Source organism: Glossina fuscipes, unplaced genomic scaffold (assembly GCF_014805625.2).
Source record: "Glossina fuscipes isolate IAEA_lab_2018 unplaced genomic scaffold, Yale_Gfus_2 28, whole genome shotgun sequence".
NCBI lineage: Eukaryota > Metazoa > Arthropoda > Insecta > Diptera > Glossinidae > Glossina > Glossina fuscipes.
The window spans coordinates 723,140-740,880 of NW_023998423.1; the positions used below are offsets into that span (position 1 = coordinate 723,140).

The following is a 17,741-nucleotide window of genomic DNA, read 5'->3' on the forward strand; positions in this document are numbered from 1 at the left end:
GAACGAATATATGCTTATTCTCTAAATCGGCACAATACATGCAAAACAAATGAGAACGAATATATGCTTATTCTCTAAATCGGCACAATACATGCAAAACAAATGAGAACAAATAGATTAAATTTTTGTAAATTTTTTCTTGTTGTCGACTGGCTCGAAAACAACTATATTTTCCAAATAAAGTGTATTGGGCGAAAATATTAATCTAATGGTAAGTGAATGAGACGTGAGTATCGACACTTCTTCTGGCTGTTTCTACTCATTAAGGCTTTCTCTAAAATCATTTATCAGTATTCTGTCTGGCACATTGCATCCGCACAACGTTTACCAACATTCGAAGATATGGATGTGCAAACTTGCAAGTTTTCGTCTAGGCCAGCCCCGTCTGCTGAAGTTCTGGCAATGTTAACCTTAAGATCGTCTGCTTTTCCCATAAAAGAATGACAAGGTGTCTCCAAACGCGTGGCCAAAGTTACTGGGCTTAAAGTACGCCCTTCTGGAGCGATAATAAAGTCCTCGCTTATAATAGTACGCTTACAGATAAATGGTGTATAAACGACACCCAAAGCTGAATGTAAACCAATGTCCAAACCGATTTCCGTTTCTGCATCCTCCTCGGAGTTTTTCTTCAGCGCTTCTTTAAACAGGGCTTTCATTTCCATTGGACTGGCCGGGCCAAGTATATCCTTTCTGAAGGTATCCAATTGATTGCGCGAAGGTAAATTTCTCTTCAACATCAGAGGGCTCAAGTGTAGCTTCCATAATTTACTTATTTTAACCTTTAAAATATAAGCTGTCGACATCTTCCTGAAGCGGTTGTGCAAGAAAAAAAAAAGGAAATTGTTTATGTCACTTTTCGTTCGTGTTTTATCAGACCGCACGTGGGAAATGAATTGAAAATGATGGAAAAGTTGCCACCAGTTTTTGTTTTCATTTCCATTCTGTTTTCTTTCTTTAAAGAAAAGCAAATTTTGGACGATTTCATTTAGTTGTTAAGTTCAAAATTGAAATATTTAAAATTTTTTAAATTTCTTTCAAGACTTACGTTAGATGAACTATAACTTAAAAGCGACCAAGGGAATGTCAATTCTTCTGTTTATACTCCAATTGGAGTGAAAAAAAATTCTTTCAACTGAGTTGGCCTTCTTGGATTTAGAAGATGCCGCGATTCGAAAGTTTTAAAGACCCTGTTCAAGCCTTGCATTCACTCACTCAATTATTATTTAATCAATAATTCAAATGAATGCTTTTGTTTTCATGCGAATGTTTCCATTTTGAAGCCAATTTTCATTTAATTTTATATACATTCGGACACATTTAATTATTACAAGTGCCTATAATTTCATGGATTTCTGTACACTAGGAAGAGAAAAGATATTCTTACATTTCCTTTCGAATGCTACAGCATGTACCCGATACCAATTGAAAAATATGATAACGAATATATTAAAGGATTGGCTGTGTATATAACGGTTAAGATATGATCTTCTGACTATCTTTAGAAAATATATTTAACTAATTTAAAGTGTATATTTAATTAATTTAAAGTGTAACACTTCTGTCTGCCCTTATTAATACGGGGATGAATTAAAACTGCATCCATTGCCGAAGCGGGCTGGCTGTAGTAAGTATCAAATTTATTCCCAAAATTGCAAAAACCCCGCCTTTAGATTTCCACCCGTCATATAATAATGCTGTCTCAGTATACGCATATATTAAGTCAAGACTGTGTTCAGCACTTCTACAGGTAACTTATTAGTCAATTTAAAATCGATTCTATTCTGAACTCTGGGAATATAAATTAGTTCACTCCACTTTTTGTGATTCAAAATGAATATGTTCCCGAAATAAATGAATGAAAGTATTGCCTATACTACTTGTTTTTTACCCCCTTCACTTCTTACCCCGCTTTACGAATTCCATCGCAAAAAGGATCTTATCTTTTATGGTTATCCCCAAAGTGCTTATATTCGAGCGCCATCGTATGAAGGGGCGCAAACAATAATACGGTCAACTATTGATTACTGATGACAGCCAGAAGAGTAAGATATTCCATGAAAGAATTCGAGGTTGAGCTAGTTTTGTTACATGAAGCTGAATTCTTTCAAATTAAAAACTGATGCTATTATGAGTTTCGTCGTGCAAGTTCATAAATAATTGCTTATAGCGTTCCCCAGTTATTGTTTCATAACATAATACAACTGAGTCCAACTGAGCCACCCAGGTAAAGAAGTCATGGATACTCAGTTTTATCGTCGATTTAACATCAAGTTTTCTTCGGCTCTGCATATTGTAACGCAGGCGCTATTGAAAACCCGTAAGGTTTTAGCCGCTCTATCCTTCGCACTTATTTTGGAGTAGGCAGAGCTAGGTTTTTCGCAAATATTGTGTTTTGACGTAGAACTACACTTATTTAAAATTCCAAGAAACCATGTGGTGTACGCTTTAGTGTGATAATTTATACAGTTGCTTACAGGCAGTGCTTTCAAGTGCAGAAGTCACAATTTTATTCAATACCCTACAGTACTACTTACACTCCTTTTAAAAAGTGAACCGAACTATTTTCTTTTCAAAGTACATATTTCGCTAAAATATTACGCGTAAATGCTTATGAAGAACGCCTCCAAAGAAGTTTAGTAAGTTATAATTTTAGAGCATATTCTCTGTTTAAATTTTCCGACATATGAATTCCATATCTATTCCAAATAAATAGAGGATTGAAGAAGAAAGCTGATGATGAATGATAACTTAAATTTTTCCAAGATCACATTAAATTATTTCATATGTTTTTACTTCTACGGTGCACACATTGAATATTTATTAAATTTTCCTTTTTGATATAGTTTGATGGATTAAAGTAATTGTTATGTAGCTTATTATATGACTATAAACTATTTGTAATGTTTTTAAAATTCGTTTTTGTCTTCTTTTTAAATATTTAAATAGAAACATATTTTTTTAATCCATGTAAACATTTACACACAAACGCTTATTCACTTTTACTTAGTGCATTTTTAACATTGGATGAGTGTCTATGTCACATGAGTGTTATGAATTTTAATATTCTCAACATATGTTTGCATAATTCTCTTTTTTTATTTTATAAAAAAAAAAAGAAAAAAGAACTGAATAAAACCAGACTTAAATGAAAGCCTTCTAACATATTTAATCAACATTTTTACGAGACCCTTAACTGGATCTCTGGTATTTATATGTAAATTTATTTTAAATAATATCTAAGACGAAAGAAAAAAGAAAAGTAAGAAAATTATATTAGGTCGTTGGCGAATCCTTGACACCCATCTTGATCTTAAAAAAAAAGAAAAGAACTAATATTATTCAGTGGGCGCGGCTGATTTTTTCTATTTTGAGACTAAAAGCGGAAGTTTATACACTGTATGTGTTGTATTTTATCAGAAAAAAGCGAAAAACACCGAAAGCAAAAGATGTCATAGTTTCTGTTACATGTTACATGTTTCTGTTACGTGTGGACGTGTTTTAGGCGTATTCGTCGTTTCCGGTTGCGGAAACGAACAATGGATTTGAAACAGTCTAATAACTTGCCTACTTTATATAGTTTTCGGAGCTTTTACAGTTTTACGCTGTAAAGGTTTTGAAAAGAAAAGAAATTATGACACACTATCAAATTAAGTAGTCGTGGCCGATTTTCTCTATTTTATTGAGGTACGACAGCATCATCCATGGAGTATAGGTTGAAATTTTTCTAGAGTTATCTGGTGTAGTTTACAAGTACTGAGCAAAAAACAATTGTTTGAAAAAGAGATGTGTTTTTACTTTAGGTGTCGTAGGCGTGTCCTTCGACTGATTTGACGCATTTGCAATACCATACTGCTTTGAAGAACTTTCAATATTTCCGCCAAATTTGAAGTCGATGAAGTTGGAGGCAAGGAGAAAATTTTTTGTAATAGACGTTAGACAGACAGACATACTTAAATTGATTCAGAATTTGATGATCAAGGATGCATGTATATCTCTGGGCTCTGTGATGCTTCCTTGTAGGCGTTGCAAACGTTTCAACAAATTGATTATACCCCTCATCCTTCGCTGATGGGTATAAAACGTTAACACGTGTACGTACTATATATAATGAATGCTTATATGCATGAATAATGTATGCTAGCTTAAGCAATCTGACTCGTATTTTATTATATTTTTTTACATAATGTTTGTTTTATATAAAGAGAATTCATTTTTTCTTCATTTTTGCAAAAATATTAAAAAAAAAATTATGTTTGAATCATTTACAATCGTCTTTTATACATGGGGTCATCCATTTTGCGTTTCCGAAAGTTAACGCAAATAAACCACATTTATGATTAAAATTTGGACCAAATTCGTCTTTTCAATGTTTTACTAGGGGCCCTTCCGTTACTTGCTGAAAAATATAATGAAATATAAATATATATATATGTATGCACAGTATACAGAAATTTGTGAAACTTATTATAAAAACAATGAGCTCACGTTTAATGAATGTGCGATGAATGTCTTATTTAGTTAAAAGATTTCGTAAATTTCCCCTTTGGTGTAAAGAAATACATCTTATGTTCGTAAAGGGCTTTTACACGTATACGAATAAAATTTGGGATGTGGTTTATGGACTAAAAATATCATTTTTGAACATTAAAATGGCATCGTAGTTACCATAAATGGAGAAGGCTAGTGAAGCATGGTAACCGATTTTTGTGGTAAAAATTAGATGATTTCGATTTGGACGATAAGTAGCTTCAACAAAATGTTGCAACTTGTCACACATTTCGGAACAAGAACTATTAACTGGGGGAAAAATTTAATGATCATGTAATCTGCATAAATGCCTACGTGAGCTTGTCACAAAAATCATGCGATATAACTCCATTGGGATTTTTAGTTCCACGCTACGTTGAAGCATTGGCTTACTCCAACAAATCGCGAACTCTGACCTTACCCGCCAATATTATTCACGTTATTGGTGAAATAAGAGAAGATTTATGCGATAAAAGGGCAAAATTTGTGCTCGAAGATTGAATTTTCAAAGACTGTGTGTTTTCAACACAAGAACACTTATTTGATGACCGTACATTTCGAAAAAGTTACGACAAATAATCAACAGGTTCGTAGTTGATTTATATGTCTCTGGTAATAACTTACTTCTTAGTTATTTGTTAGTCATCTGAAATGACCGAAGAATAACAAAATAAATAACAGAATTATATTTGGATATACCAACAAATGTTGAGAAAACCAAGATCCAAACATTTTCGAGAATTCGCCTTGGTCATACAATTGCAACTCACCAATGGATCCTGAAGAAGTCTTCTTCCACAATCTGCTGTCGTGGACAAACTCTTACTATAAAGCACATTCTCTGCGACTGCCTCAACTTTTCCTTGGCTAGAAGTATTGCATTTGGAACGATTAACCCTTTGAACATTCTACAATCAACTTCAGAACAGAATATCAATTCAATATTTTACTTTATTAATACTACTAAGCTTATTATCTAATATCCATTTATTTAAATTAGAGCCGATAGCCTGTGTTGCTAGTGCTCAATGTCTCTTTTTTTAGTCTAAGAATTCAATTCATTAGTCTAAAATTAAAATAATAATAATAATAATAATAATATTTGGATATAGTCATATCTACATGAAAACGAGCAAAATGACATTTTCACTGCAGGCGATTTTTCTCTATTGTTATGTAGGCCACAAGCTCCACAGATGGGATGGAGTATTGAGCAACGTGAGCCCTTTTTTTTTTGCTTTTGCAGGCAAAACTGTTCTCATTTGGGCCGTTTTCGACCCAAATTTATAACAAAAACTTTGCAATGTTTTGTTTTTTTTTTTTTAGGCCAACATCTCTCTTACCGTTTGCAAACAGAAAAATGCTTACATCGACTGCACAAATAGAAGGAAAGATGGCCATACCTGCTTAGATCGGTCCAGAATTTTCAATTGATCAAAAATTAACATACTTTCTTGGGCTCCAAAAACTTTCGCTTAAGTTTCGCAAACGTTTTGAACGCATGAATATATCTCTGAACTCGTGGCGGTGAATAAGGTATAAAACACAAACTTTATTTGTTTTGAGACAAATCTTAAATATCTATAGTCGGAAATATTTATTGGAGATTTAAAGATTTATTGAAGAATTGAAAATGAAGGCTGTTTGCATTTAAAGTGCATTTTTGCAAAGTTTGATTTCCAGTGCAAACATTGATTAAGTAACGAAAACAAGCAGATTTTCGTTCCGGAAGGGTTGCGGCTTTTAACAAAAGAGAATTGACTGCCATATCTATGTATATAAAGAAAGATAAAATGTCTTTTCGAAATAAACAAACCCAAATCGTCGGGAGTTGTACCTGAACTCTTTCTAAAATCATATAGGGATTTTTGGATTTTTTTCAAAAGAACTCTCCAGAACTTTCTAGAGAGACGTAGCCTTGCGTGTACTAAGTGCTCCATATTCAATTTTCATAAAGCAATATTTTTATGCAAAATTTCATAATAAAGAAAAATAAGAATTAAATCTTAGAAAACATTAAAATACGCGCACAAGCGCGGAAAAAAGGCTTAAACAATATCACAAAAATTCTCTCTACTAAGCCGTTAGGAATGCACCGAGTTATGACGCTTAATATCGAAACAATTTGTCCTCCAGCCTGTTTAAAAAAATTGTCTTTAATTGTTCTGAACGTATGCAATGCATATTTACATCATGCAGCCAGCATCCAAATGTCAAAATAAGATTTGTAAACGCAGCAATGCAACACAAGCGACCACATATAAACACATAAACACATACAATCGTATCAAATTTTAAACAAAATACAAATTTCTTTGTCTTACAATTTCGAATTTTCGATAGAAACATTTGAAAATATTCAATTCGTTCCTTTCGAATAAAACTCATTTCAGTTATACTTGGGATATTTCTGTTTTTACTTTTTAATATTTTATCAGTAGTTTGGGTGATGCCCCCTATAGATGTGGGCTAATTTCCGTTTCGTTTTCTTCAAATCCGTTGTTTTACCCGTAGTGGATGGTCATTGTTTCTTCCTTAATGTTTGACTCTCCGCTAGGACGATGCGCCCCTCTACTTGTGGGCCAAGAAGGATTATATCAAAGGGAATTTGAATAATCCCTAACTTTCTCTGAGGGAGCTCAAGAATTTTTCCGCACAACTTGAGAGGTTTCGATATATAAATTCATAAAATTTCTAGTAATTGGTTTGCGTGCTACCACATCCGTCCCTCAATCATGACCATTTCGCGGGAAATGATCTTTTCCAATTTGAAGTTTCCAACTATTTTCTTCAGGATGTTTTAGTCTAATATGTCCTGGGGATTTGTTTTTTTTCCAAATGGTTGACTGTGACCAATTAAATTTTCTCATGACGAGCTTTAAGAGAAGATTGCGGTTCAGGCCACCAAATAACAAAAACACTGCAGATAAGAACACCGCTTACCGAAGCGTGGAATGACGAGCAGATGCGCTAATATTCGAAAACACGAATAGAAGATGATCTGCATAGATGGGGATTGCAATAGGTGAACTCTGGTGTTACGTTTATCTGCGGAGATAAAGGGTACAGGGAAGGATCACGTGCTTTGAATTGCTTTGGCGAGCAATGTGCCCTATTGCTATAATATCCAAAGAACGCTTTTGACCCAGCACAGTCTTCGCCATTTAGATTTGACGTTTTTTGGCAAGGTGATAGCCTTGGCTTATTGTAACAGAGTTACGTGTTGTGGTATATCAAAATATTTGTCAAACAGTTTATTTATTTATTTATTTTTTTAGCAAGGGCAGTGTGTCTTGTGAAATTCACACAAAAAGGGTTAATGTATTTCACCAGCATTTAGATACCTTGATAATGCTAAGGAATGAAATATGCTTTTGCGCTCTATTACTTTGGATAAAGATAAATTGAATATGTTTCTAAGATGAAAGATCCTTGCTTACTTTCCTAAATGGCCAATGCTGCGCCAATTGAAAAGAACTTCCAACATGACCTTGCCTGTTGGGCAGCTTTGGCGAAGAGTTGCCGGTTTTGATCCATCTTTTGCCTGATGTATACTCGATCGGTCGGTTGTTCCCGAGCTGTAAGGCTGGATCCAAATCACATGACCTGTAATGATGTCTTGGTAGTCAAAAATCATTGTTGCGCTGACATAATACAAATCAAAAAACTCCCTTTGGTATCCTTACAAAAACGCGTGTAGCTCTGCAGCAATTGAATATATTGAGATGAAATCTTATATAAATGTCAAAGAGAATGCTACTAGCCTACCAAAAATCTAAATTACTCCATAATTTCATAGTATCCACAAAGTTTAAATGAAAAACTCACTTTATTTTTCATTCACAATAATAAATTTCCTTTTTCTTTGCAGTGAGTATAAAAGGATTTATGAGTCTTGCAAAAGTTTCGTACTGATATAGTCACTAATCGAATAAGTGGAAGTAATTCTAATTCATTTTAAATTAGCGCTTGTCAGCAAATACATATTTTACTATTATAGTTAAATTTATTTCTTTTGTGGCGCTAATAAAAAGAAAACTAAGATCGGAGAACATAACTGACAAGCAATGCATATGTGTACCGAAAATACATTAACACTGGAAATCAAATTGAAATTTATATTTCCTCGCTTTAGAAATCAAGAATTTATTACGCCTAACACCATATTTTTACATATTGAATACCCTGGTGGCTCATAAAACTACAATAATATAAAATAAAAATTCATTGCAAACACAAACACAAGCAGAAACACCCACGTACGCGTACACGAACACGCACGCACAGATAGAATTTCATGCACTATGCATATGCAAGTTTTATGAAGCTTGTAAAAAAAAAAAAAAATAATAAAATAACAGAGTTTATTGGGAGTGTGTTTTAATGTAATCTAAAATACATTTACGGTATTTGAAAGTCAGCAAAAGTAAATGCTACACTGGTTGGCGATGGCTGAGCTGGTGTTAAAGTGTTAACGCCGGATAATACAAAGCTATAAATGGCAAACCTATACATACATTACAAATGTAATAAATAAAATGCCAGAATGGTAAGATTAGAGTCAATATATATATATATATATATATATATATATATAGCTATAATTATTTATAGCTGTACATGTATGTGATTGCAGAAAGTCATAAATTGAAAAAAAAGCAAGTAAAGACAACATAGCTAACCATTACATCACCCTACAGTTATTCTCAAAATAAGGCGTTATATGGGAAGTGATCCGATCCGCACCATTTTCAATAGTGTTTGTCCTTGGGCGAAAACATAGTGGCTTGTCATTCAAAACGTACAGTTATTGATGTATCAAAATTTTGAAATAAGGCGTCATACGAGAAATAGTATAAAAAGTTGTTCGATCCATTTTGAAAAGATTTTTTCGTGATTCACAACAGGACAGTGTATTAAATTGCATCAAAATAATTCAAAAATAGCGCCTTGTAGGTTAAGCACAAGAAAACGTGACGGACAGGTGGAAAGGCGCACATACGGAAAGATACACAAAGGATTCTAAACCGATCGTTATAACAAAAAGTGCTTCTATACCAAGCCCCTCCGTGTGTTGCATACCAACTTAATATACCCTTGTATCACAAGTGGTGTATGGTATAAAAAACGAATTATTTATATATGTATACATACATATAAATAGAGAGTCAATATTTACAAATCAATTCCTTTTCTCCTTTGTGCCTGTAATTTATTATTTTCAACTAATTTGAATTGAAAACATTTATTATAAAATTCTTCAATTAACTTCAAACAACCTATAATCTTTCAATTATTTAGTTGATAAACAACAAATAGAAAGAGACAGACTTCAACTGGGCATTCTTAATGCAAAAATCTCTCAAATTAACATAAATTACGTTCGGTAGCATTATTTATAGAGAACCTTGAGAAGCATCATCAATAGACCGACTAGATTAAGCTTTTACCTTAATTGCAAGATAGTATTCCAAAGAGACATTAATGTAAATAATGCTTTCATATTATGCTTATGTACTAGAATATCTCGAATAAGCTTAAATGAGAAAAGAAGGTTTCGTTAAGCATGGAATTCAATTTGAAATTATCTTCTATATATGCAGAGCATATTGGCATTTAACCAAAATGAAAAACTAATTTTAAAGTATTTCATAAATAAATACGAAGACAAACGCGTACATTCCCCTTAATTGTACCCTATAGGGCATAGAGTACATTAAGCCTACGGACATGTATATAAAATTAGGACACACCCCTCTTTTATTGGGCTGACCAATTCCAAATCATTTTGTTAGAAGCGAATACAGTTTGTTTGTCTGTCTGTCTTGTGTGCAATAATCTACAAGCTGCAACTTTTGAGATATTTTGACTGACTTTACAAGGCATTGGAGCTGCCGCCTTACTCTCACTTAAAAAAGATTGATATATAAAAAAATGTGGTCATTTTTGATATTTTATACAGAAGTCGATAGAAAGTAGTGTTTTAAATAAATATTAAAAGTTTCATTCGCATGAGATCATTTTTTGATAAAAGTTTTCACAAAACACATATGTTTGACATATAGGGCCATATGACTAGAAGGAATTGCGGGACGAGAAAGACATAGTAGGGAGTAGTGGCGGTCTAGTGGGCGTGTACCTAATCGGTACGTTTTATAATTTTATTGATTGAGCATTCATTATAGTTACAACCACATGTCGTTAAACGACAACGAGATTCGAGCCAGCCAACACCTACTTGCAAAGTAGTGACGACTATTATCAACTCAGCTGTCATAGAAATTAGACCACGATATCGACGTAACGTACAAATTTGATACGGTTCATTTGGGCCTCATAGGTTTACTTTTAGCCTCTCTCCCCACACAAGCGACTTTGAGATCTACGCTATTTTACGAAGTAAAACGAAGTCTAATTTCGTGTATTTTATGTCAAGTTCTTGACAAACGCAATATACTTCATCAAATTTTGGTTACGCTTCCGTTCAGGTTTTTCGGTCCATTCAATATAAGGATTTCTGTGAGAGTCAGCATTTACAACGACATATGGTATTCGGTATACTGTGACGAAATGAGTAAAAAATTTTATTAGACAAAGTCATGTAATTTACTGGTTGATATCGGCCGGGTGTAATGTCTCACTTGCATAAGGGTTATTGTTTTGGTGGTTTTTGTTACCTATGTCTTTTGGATTTTCTTTTATTCAAAAATAAGCTTTCGTTGAGTTGTATTCGATACGAAAGACGTTTTCCTCACCGCAAAAAATCATAATAATGTGAAGATAAGAAGGTACTGGAGAGTATGTATTAACGCGGGAAAAAACTCAGTTACTCGGTATAGAAAATACAAATTTTTATATTTGTACGTAGCCTTGTGGATTCAAACAATATTATATACATACAATCAGCATTTGTGATGGCTTTCCTTTCGTGAAGGTAGTAATAAATAAAGATTATGCTATATATATTTTAAAAAAAACCCGGCCACAACCTTTCCAAGCGATTATTGCTCCTAAGCTCGTTTTGGTGTCTAATCCCGCGGCAAAAGTCATTCTTTCGATTCCTTACGAAATTCCAGTAAATCCATCTACGTTTAAACCACAGTTATGCGACAACGGAGAAGCGTTGATGAATTGACCTGAAGCAGCTCTAAGCCCTTCATTGAAGTGGCCACAAATAAATATCTTCCTTGGTCAATTATGCCGAGCTTGGCATCCAATGTTCGACAGAATGCTTATACACTTTAATTCTAAATGAATTTCATATCATATAATGCCTTTTTTCCGTACGCTTCTGGCGGTGTAATTTTGATTGCATGCCCTGGCCGGTGTTCATTACATGTGCAAGTTCGACCATGTGAAAATGCAAACAATGTGTAACCATTTTCTCCAGATTCTCTAAAGCGATAATCGAATTGAGTTTTAGTTTGATTTTCAGATATACCTTTCAATAAACCATAAAAAAAATCACTTTATTCGACATAATTCAAATTGGTTTACTTCCTACGACTATCTATCGAATGTCGTGAAATTTGAAATGTGGTGTTCTTAGAATTTATTTCTCTGGCGAAATTAATAATAATAATAATAATAAAATTAAATTCTTATAAGCGAATATTTGCTGTATTTACGACACGACGACTCAGTGAATGCATACGTTCCTTATATTCATATAGTAAGATGTAAGGGTATACAAGAGTATACAAGTCACAGACTGCTTGATTTAGGAGAGGCATATTTTCTTAAACCTAAGTCAACACAAGTTTTCTTTTTGTTTAACAACAAAAGCAAATAATCAAAAAGTCGCTATGTTCCAGGTTTTTTTTACTAAATAATATTCATTCTGACATAAGGAGAACTTCACTTCACAGAGGAACTAACTTTTGTATTCGGGACTAATATCAATAAAAGTAAAAACCAAATGTGAACACATATGACCCATTAAAGGTAAACAGAATAACTGTCCGTGCTCTATTTACATAGCTTCTCCCAAAATGCGCGCAAGAATTAATTTTTATGGAGAACACAGCTTTATTATTAAATATTGCGTGAGGGATATATTCATTTTGCCAAAACGTTTGCAACGCCCAGAAGGAAGCATCGGAGACGCCACATAGTACATATATTCTTAATCAGAATCAAACTCTGAATCAGTTTAAGTATGTCCATTTGTCCATTTGTCCATTTAGCTGTCTGTCCCTCTGTGTAACGTTTGTTGCAAAACATTCTCCTGGCCGCAAAAATTAAATTCAAAATTAACTAAAACATTGAAAGTGGGCACGTCTCTGCCTTTCAAAAGGCGTAAAACATTCTTTTTTTACTAAATACTTATAAACTATAAGCATTTGAACGTATGTTCTATGGACGATGCTGTCGTATCGCCAAGGAAATGGGAAAAATCGGCCACGTCTACTGTTTCTCACTTGAACTCTTTTTTACGTACGCTGTTGCAGACGCATTTCCTATCCAAACAGTATTGAAGGGAGTATGTGAAAGAAGAAGCGTCATAACCTTACACACAATATAATGTAAATGAACTTTTCTTTAAAAAAAGATGGCTGAAAATCGCATTTATTTTTAAACATGCTTCTCAGTGTAATTATCGGTAATATCTGTGTCATTGCAAAATCAAATTTCGCAAAATGTAATTTTACTGATTATTAATTTCCGCACATTTTTCCATTCCTTTAAGCACTCAAATACGCAGTACTGGCATTTTCTAATGAATTCATTATTTTCTTATTGTTATTCTTTTAGTTATAATTAGAATTATACATAAGCCACAATTAAAAGGAAGGGTTAATGCATTAACTCGACTATTTTAGCACATGAATAGCGCATCCTTTTTTTTGAACTAAAGATTATCTTCACTATTTTCCTGGGATACCTGTGATTAATGCTATGGTTCCCTAGCCATTGCCTTTGACGAGGCGCAAAATAGTAAAGAAGAGCTCTTTTTAGTTACAGATAAAAAAACATATGCTCTTCTTCTATATCCCGCTTATTTATTCGAATACGTAATCAACGATTTCACAGTTAACGTGAACTGTGGGTTCCGCGTCCAAAGGCTGCTTATATAATAACATACAGTAGTGAACAAAATTTTAAAAAATTTTGCTTCTTCTTTTTAAAAGGTAATCAACGAGTCTATTACAGATGATCCACTATGTCAAAGTAGGAAATGCTTAGCGTGCATACATAATGCGCACGCAACAAATCCAAATTCTGTGGTATTCAATGTTGAGACACGAATGTATTTGTATCACTTGCAAAGTGCATCAATTTCATTTACAATCATTTTTGAGCATAATACTATTACCGCCTGCAGCGGATCCATAATTTGTCTGAGCCTGCATACAATCATCGATTTTTATTTTATTAGAAACAATTTTTAATCCTTAAAACTTTAAAGTACGCATGTGTAAACGAGTAGGTAAGAATTAACTCCAACAAGTCAGTGTGGTAGACTTTACCTTGCTCGCAGCTCTAATGAGTTCTCACACACTAGGCATAGCATATCGTCACCAGACTGTGGTTATCCCCTTATCTCTTTCTTCTCACTTACGTCTTCTTGGATTCGTAGACTCTTCTGAGCCGTCAAGTACAAAGTAAAAAGCCAACTGCGATGGATTTTCAAATATTTTTTGAGCGGTTAAAGTCTCAGTGCGGTTTGAATATACTTGGTGGTAGTTAAAGTGAGCGCGCCGGCGGTAAACCGATTGGGCATATTTTCAGTAGAGGTAATTAATTGCCTATCTATTTCCCTTTCGCCGTTTCTTGTACGAACAAGGGAACACTGCACTGAGCGCAGTATAAAGATAAAATCATTATTTACTATATTGTACGCATTGACAAACATTTTCTTCTCATAAGGAAGCTACAGAGATCCTGTAAAGTGAATATATTTTTGATCCGCATGAAATTCTGAATTGCATAAGCTTTGCCTGTTTGTCTGTTTTCACTTTACGGAGCACCTTACTCCTTACATTCAAAAATTGGAAACGTCCGCCATGCCCGCCAAAAGTTACAAGTGATTAAATTTTGTTTTGTTCACTTTTTTAAGATTTTATGCTTATTTATCATACGGCAAACAAGACCGAATATTTGAAACTATTTTGTACATTCCTCAAATGAAGATATATTATCTGCGTAAAAATGGGTTAATTCGAAAGCGAATAAGGCAGACACCGCGACCTGGTGTATTAATCTTTTCTTAATTATACCAGCGATATGGGTATCAAATAAAGTAACTTGGAGATTAGAATGCAAAAGGCTTAGCAAAAAGTTAGTTCCAAATTAAATATTTCGGACGTTACGACGATCTAATTTTTACAATATCTTTGATGTGTGCATCACATACAAGGACTTGGAGAGTAGTATGGGAATAGCTAAGTGTATCAGGTTTAAACTGAGTCACGATTTAGTGGATAAATGTTTCCCCAAAATAACCTTCATTATAGCTATCAACTGAAAGAAGTTGGAGAGTAACATACGACAAAGAGTGTTAGTATATTTTGATTCTGTTGCACGTTTAAAAGACAAATTTTTGGTACGTTAAAAAAAAGACGATATCTTTGGCACTCAAATCGTTCATGTGATGGGTATGCAAGATTCAGTTCGCGCCGAATATAACTTTCTTATTTATTTTTATTTACTGTCTACATATTCTATAAATAACTTCACTAAGTATGGAATTGAAGGATGCCGTATAACCTAGATCATGTCTCTGTTGTGCCTGTACTGAACCCTTTATCGCACTTGGGATTTGAATGTACGACCATTGAGTTATTAGTCGCGATCCTTTGCTTACTTGGTTACACGTCCGCAGCTATCCTGTCTTGAAGCACTAGTATCTGAGGCTACCAACTTTAGTGAAAACTATAACGCACTTGAGATTTTAACCATGGGCCATTGACTTGTTGGTCGAGAAAAGTAACAATTTTCTTATAACTAATCATAATTTCCACTGATTAAAAAAAAATTGCCATTTAAATAAATCTCCAAAGCACAAAACGCGTCGGTAATATACAATGTTTTTATGGTACCATCTCCTAAACTCACCAAAACTCAAAGAGAATCTAAAATAGTTTCCCGGGTGAGCTCAAAACTTTCATTGAAAATTTGTGCGAATATCGTAAAAAATTTTTTTAAATTATAAAAAGATATTTTTTGGGCACTCAGAGTATGTATGTATTTTTTTGGTAACTCAGAGTATGTAAAATTTTAACCTTTCGGGTATAAGCTGTAAGCTTTTAAGCCACAGTTCACCCATATCCGTTGAAATATTATTCTTTTTCGCGCAAGTTTTCCTGCAAATTCCAAAATAAGTTCATTTAAAGCTTAATACCATTGATCATGATTCTTAAAGGATGTGTTACAAAGTCGATAATTAAAGCGAAAGAAAATGTGATTTTATACCTTTCGATTATGGTATTAATGCACTTTTTCTTCAAAGGAAAAACTCAACAAAAAAAAAAAATGTTACTAATAATAAATTCGAGGAAAAATTTTCTCTAAACTGTGAAATGCTGACCAAAACTAATTCTTTCCTGAACGCAGCAAATTGGTGCAGATAAAAGCAGAAAACAGAAAATAAAAAAAGGATAAGAACGATATGAATTAAATCATTTTTGCCAATATAAAGTTTTATGGAAACACCTTGCTGGCAGCTCTCAGCAAACGTGCTTTCAACTTTATTAAATATAATTTGAAAACAAAATGAGCAATAAACTGAAAATTAAGTAGAAAAAGAAAAAAGATTTTTTAATATCTAACTTTACACACACAAAAAAAAAGAAAAACAAGAAAAAACGAAATGAAATGGAGGCGAGAAAATAAAAATGTTTTTCTGGTTATGCACAGAATTGTCAGGATGCTTCACAACCAGTTGCAAGCAAATGTGTTAGCAAATTCTGTTCGAACGGTTTGAAAGGCAGGAAAAATAATTCTTTCATGTAATTACATGGCTAACATGACATCATCCAAACAATAAAACTTATAGACTTTGATGCTCGTGCCTTAGGACTTTAGTCTTAGAGATTATTTCTCTTGCTAATAATAATAATACAGCAACTACCTGCAACTTCTAGATCCTTCCCAAGGACTTGCGCCCTATTGAACTTGAGATTTTTTAAAAATTATATTTTAGAACATTTTCAACTCATATTAGACTTCATTTACCCTTTTATGGATTATTTAAGAAAACAGGAACGCTTATTAGGCAAAAAATGACTTTAAAAGCTTATTTCAAGGAAGAAGGACTTTCCGGTCTATATAAGCGAACGACAAGTTGAATATACCAACGTAAGCTACCAAGATGATAACTTCCCCTGTACATTTAAAAATGCGGCGAAGATGCGTATCTTAGTTTTTTTTATTAACTTAAAATGCTGACATTTTTTCTACACCTTCCTCTTACCGTTTGAAAATTTCCCTTTAATGGCTGACACTTACAATAAAATTATAGTAAATTAAATTTACGCTTAACAAGTTCATTCTAAAATTTTTTTAATAATTCATCTTAATTTATTTAAAGATAGCGATTCTACTTTTTTTGTTCACTTACCGATAACATTAAAAGTATAGGAAAGTGACATTTTCGGTTCCGTATTAATTTGACACTCGTATATGCCCGAGTCTCTAGGTTGTGGATATTTAATTTGTAAAGTCCAATTACCCGAGTTTTCAGGTCGTATAACCTTGATAAAAAAACAAGAAGAACCAGTTAATTGTATTCTCTCAAAACATATATTATTTAAGATAGGACCATTTTTATTACACCGATCGATTCAGAACGATTTTTAACACGATTTAAGCGTGTCCGTCCGCATATTCGTCTGTCCGTCTTAATAACTTTTATACCATCTACAGACCGCAATTTTTAAGATATTCTGATGATGATTGGCACACTGACGTTTCTTGGCTCAAGAACGAAAGCTGTTGAAAATAGAAGGTATCGGCCTAGTTTTTCAGCAACTTCCTATATAACGCCCGATTTATATGGATAACTGCAGGGTGGCCTAAGGTGTTTACCGACTACAGTGTTATTACTTGCTGTTAATCGAGCAGAGTAAACTAAAAGGAGTTCGAATTTTCCCCCACATTTTGCTTATATGTATTGTATGTCCTTTTTATGTCAAATATCCTGAATGAATCCAACTTGCCTGCGACAACAATGTTTTTTAGGAGTAAAACTTTTCAATTTACTAAAACTATAA

General features: G+C 33.5%; 1 protein-coding gene across 1 annotated transcript in view; it reads right to left on the reverse strand.

The window, feature by feature from the left end:
• LOC119636202 overlaps nt 1-17,741 on the reverse strand; it is a 138,843-nt gene that overhangs the window by 18,568 nt on the left and 102,534 nt on the right. The window contains exon 4 of the mRNA XM_038031432.1: nt 17,090-17,222. Within this exon, the coding sequence (XP_037887360.1) occupies nt 17,090-17,222 (133 nt within the window). The remainder of the gene's footprint in view (nt 1-17,089; nt 17,223-17,741) is intronic.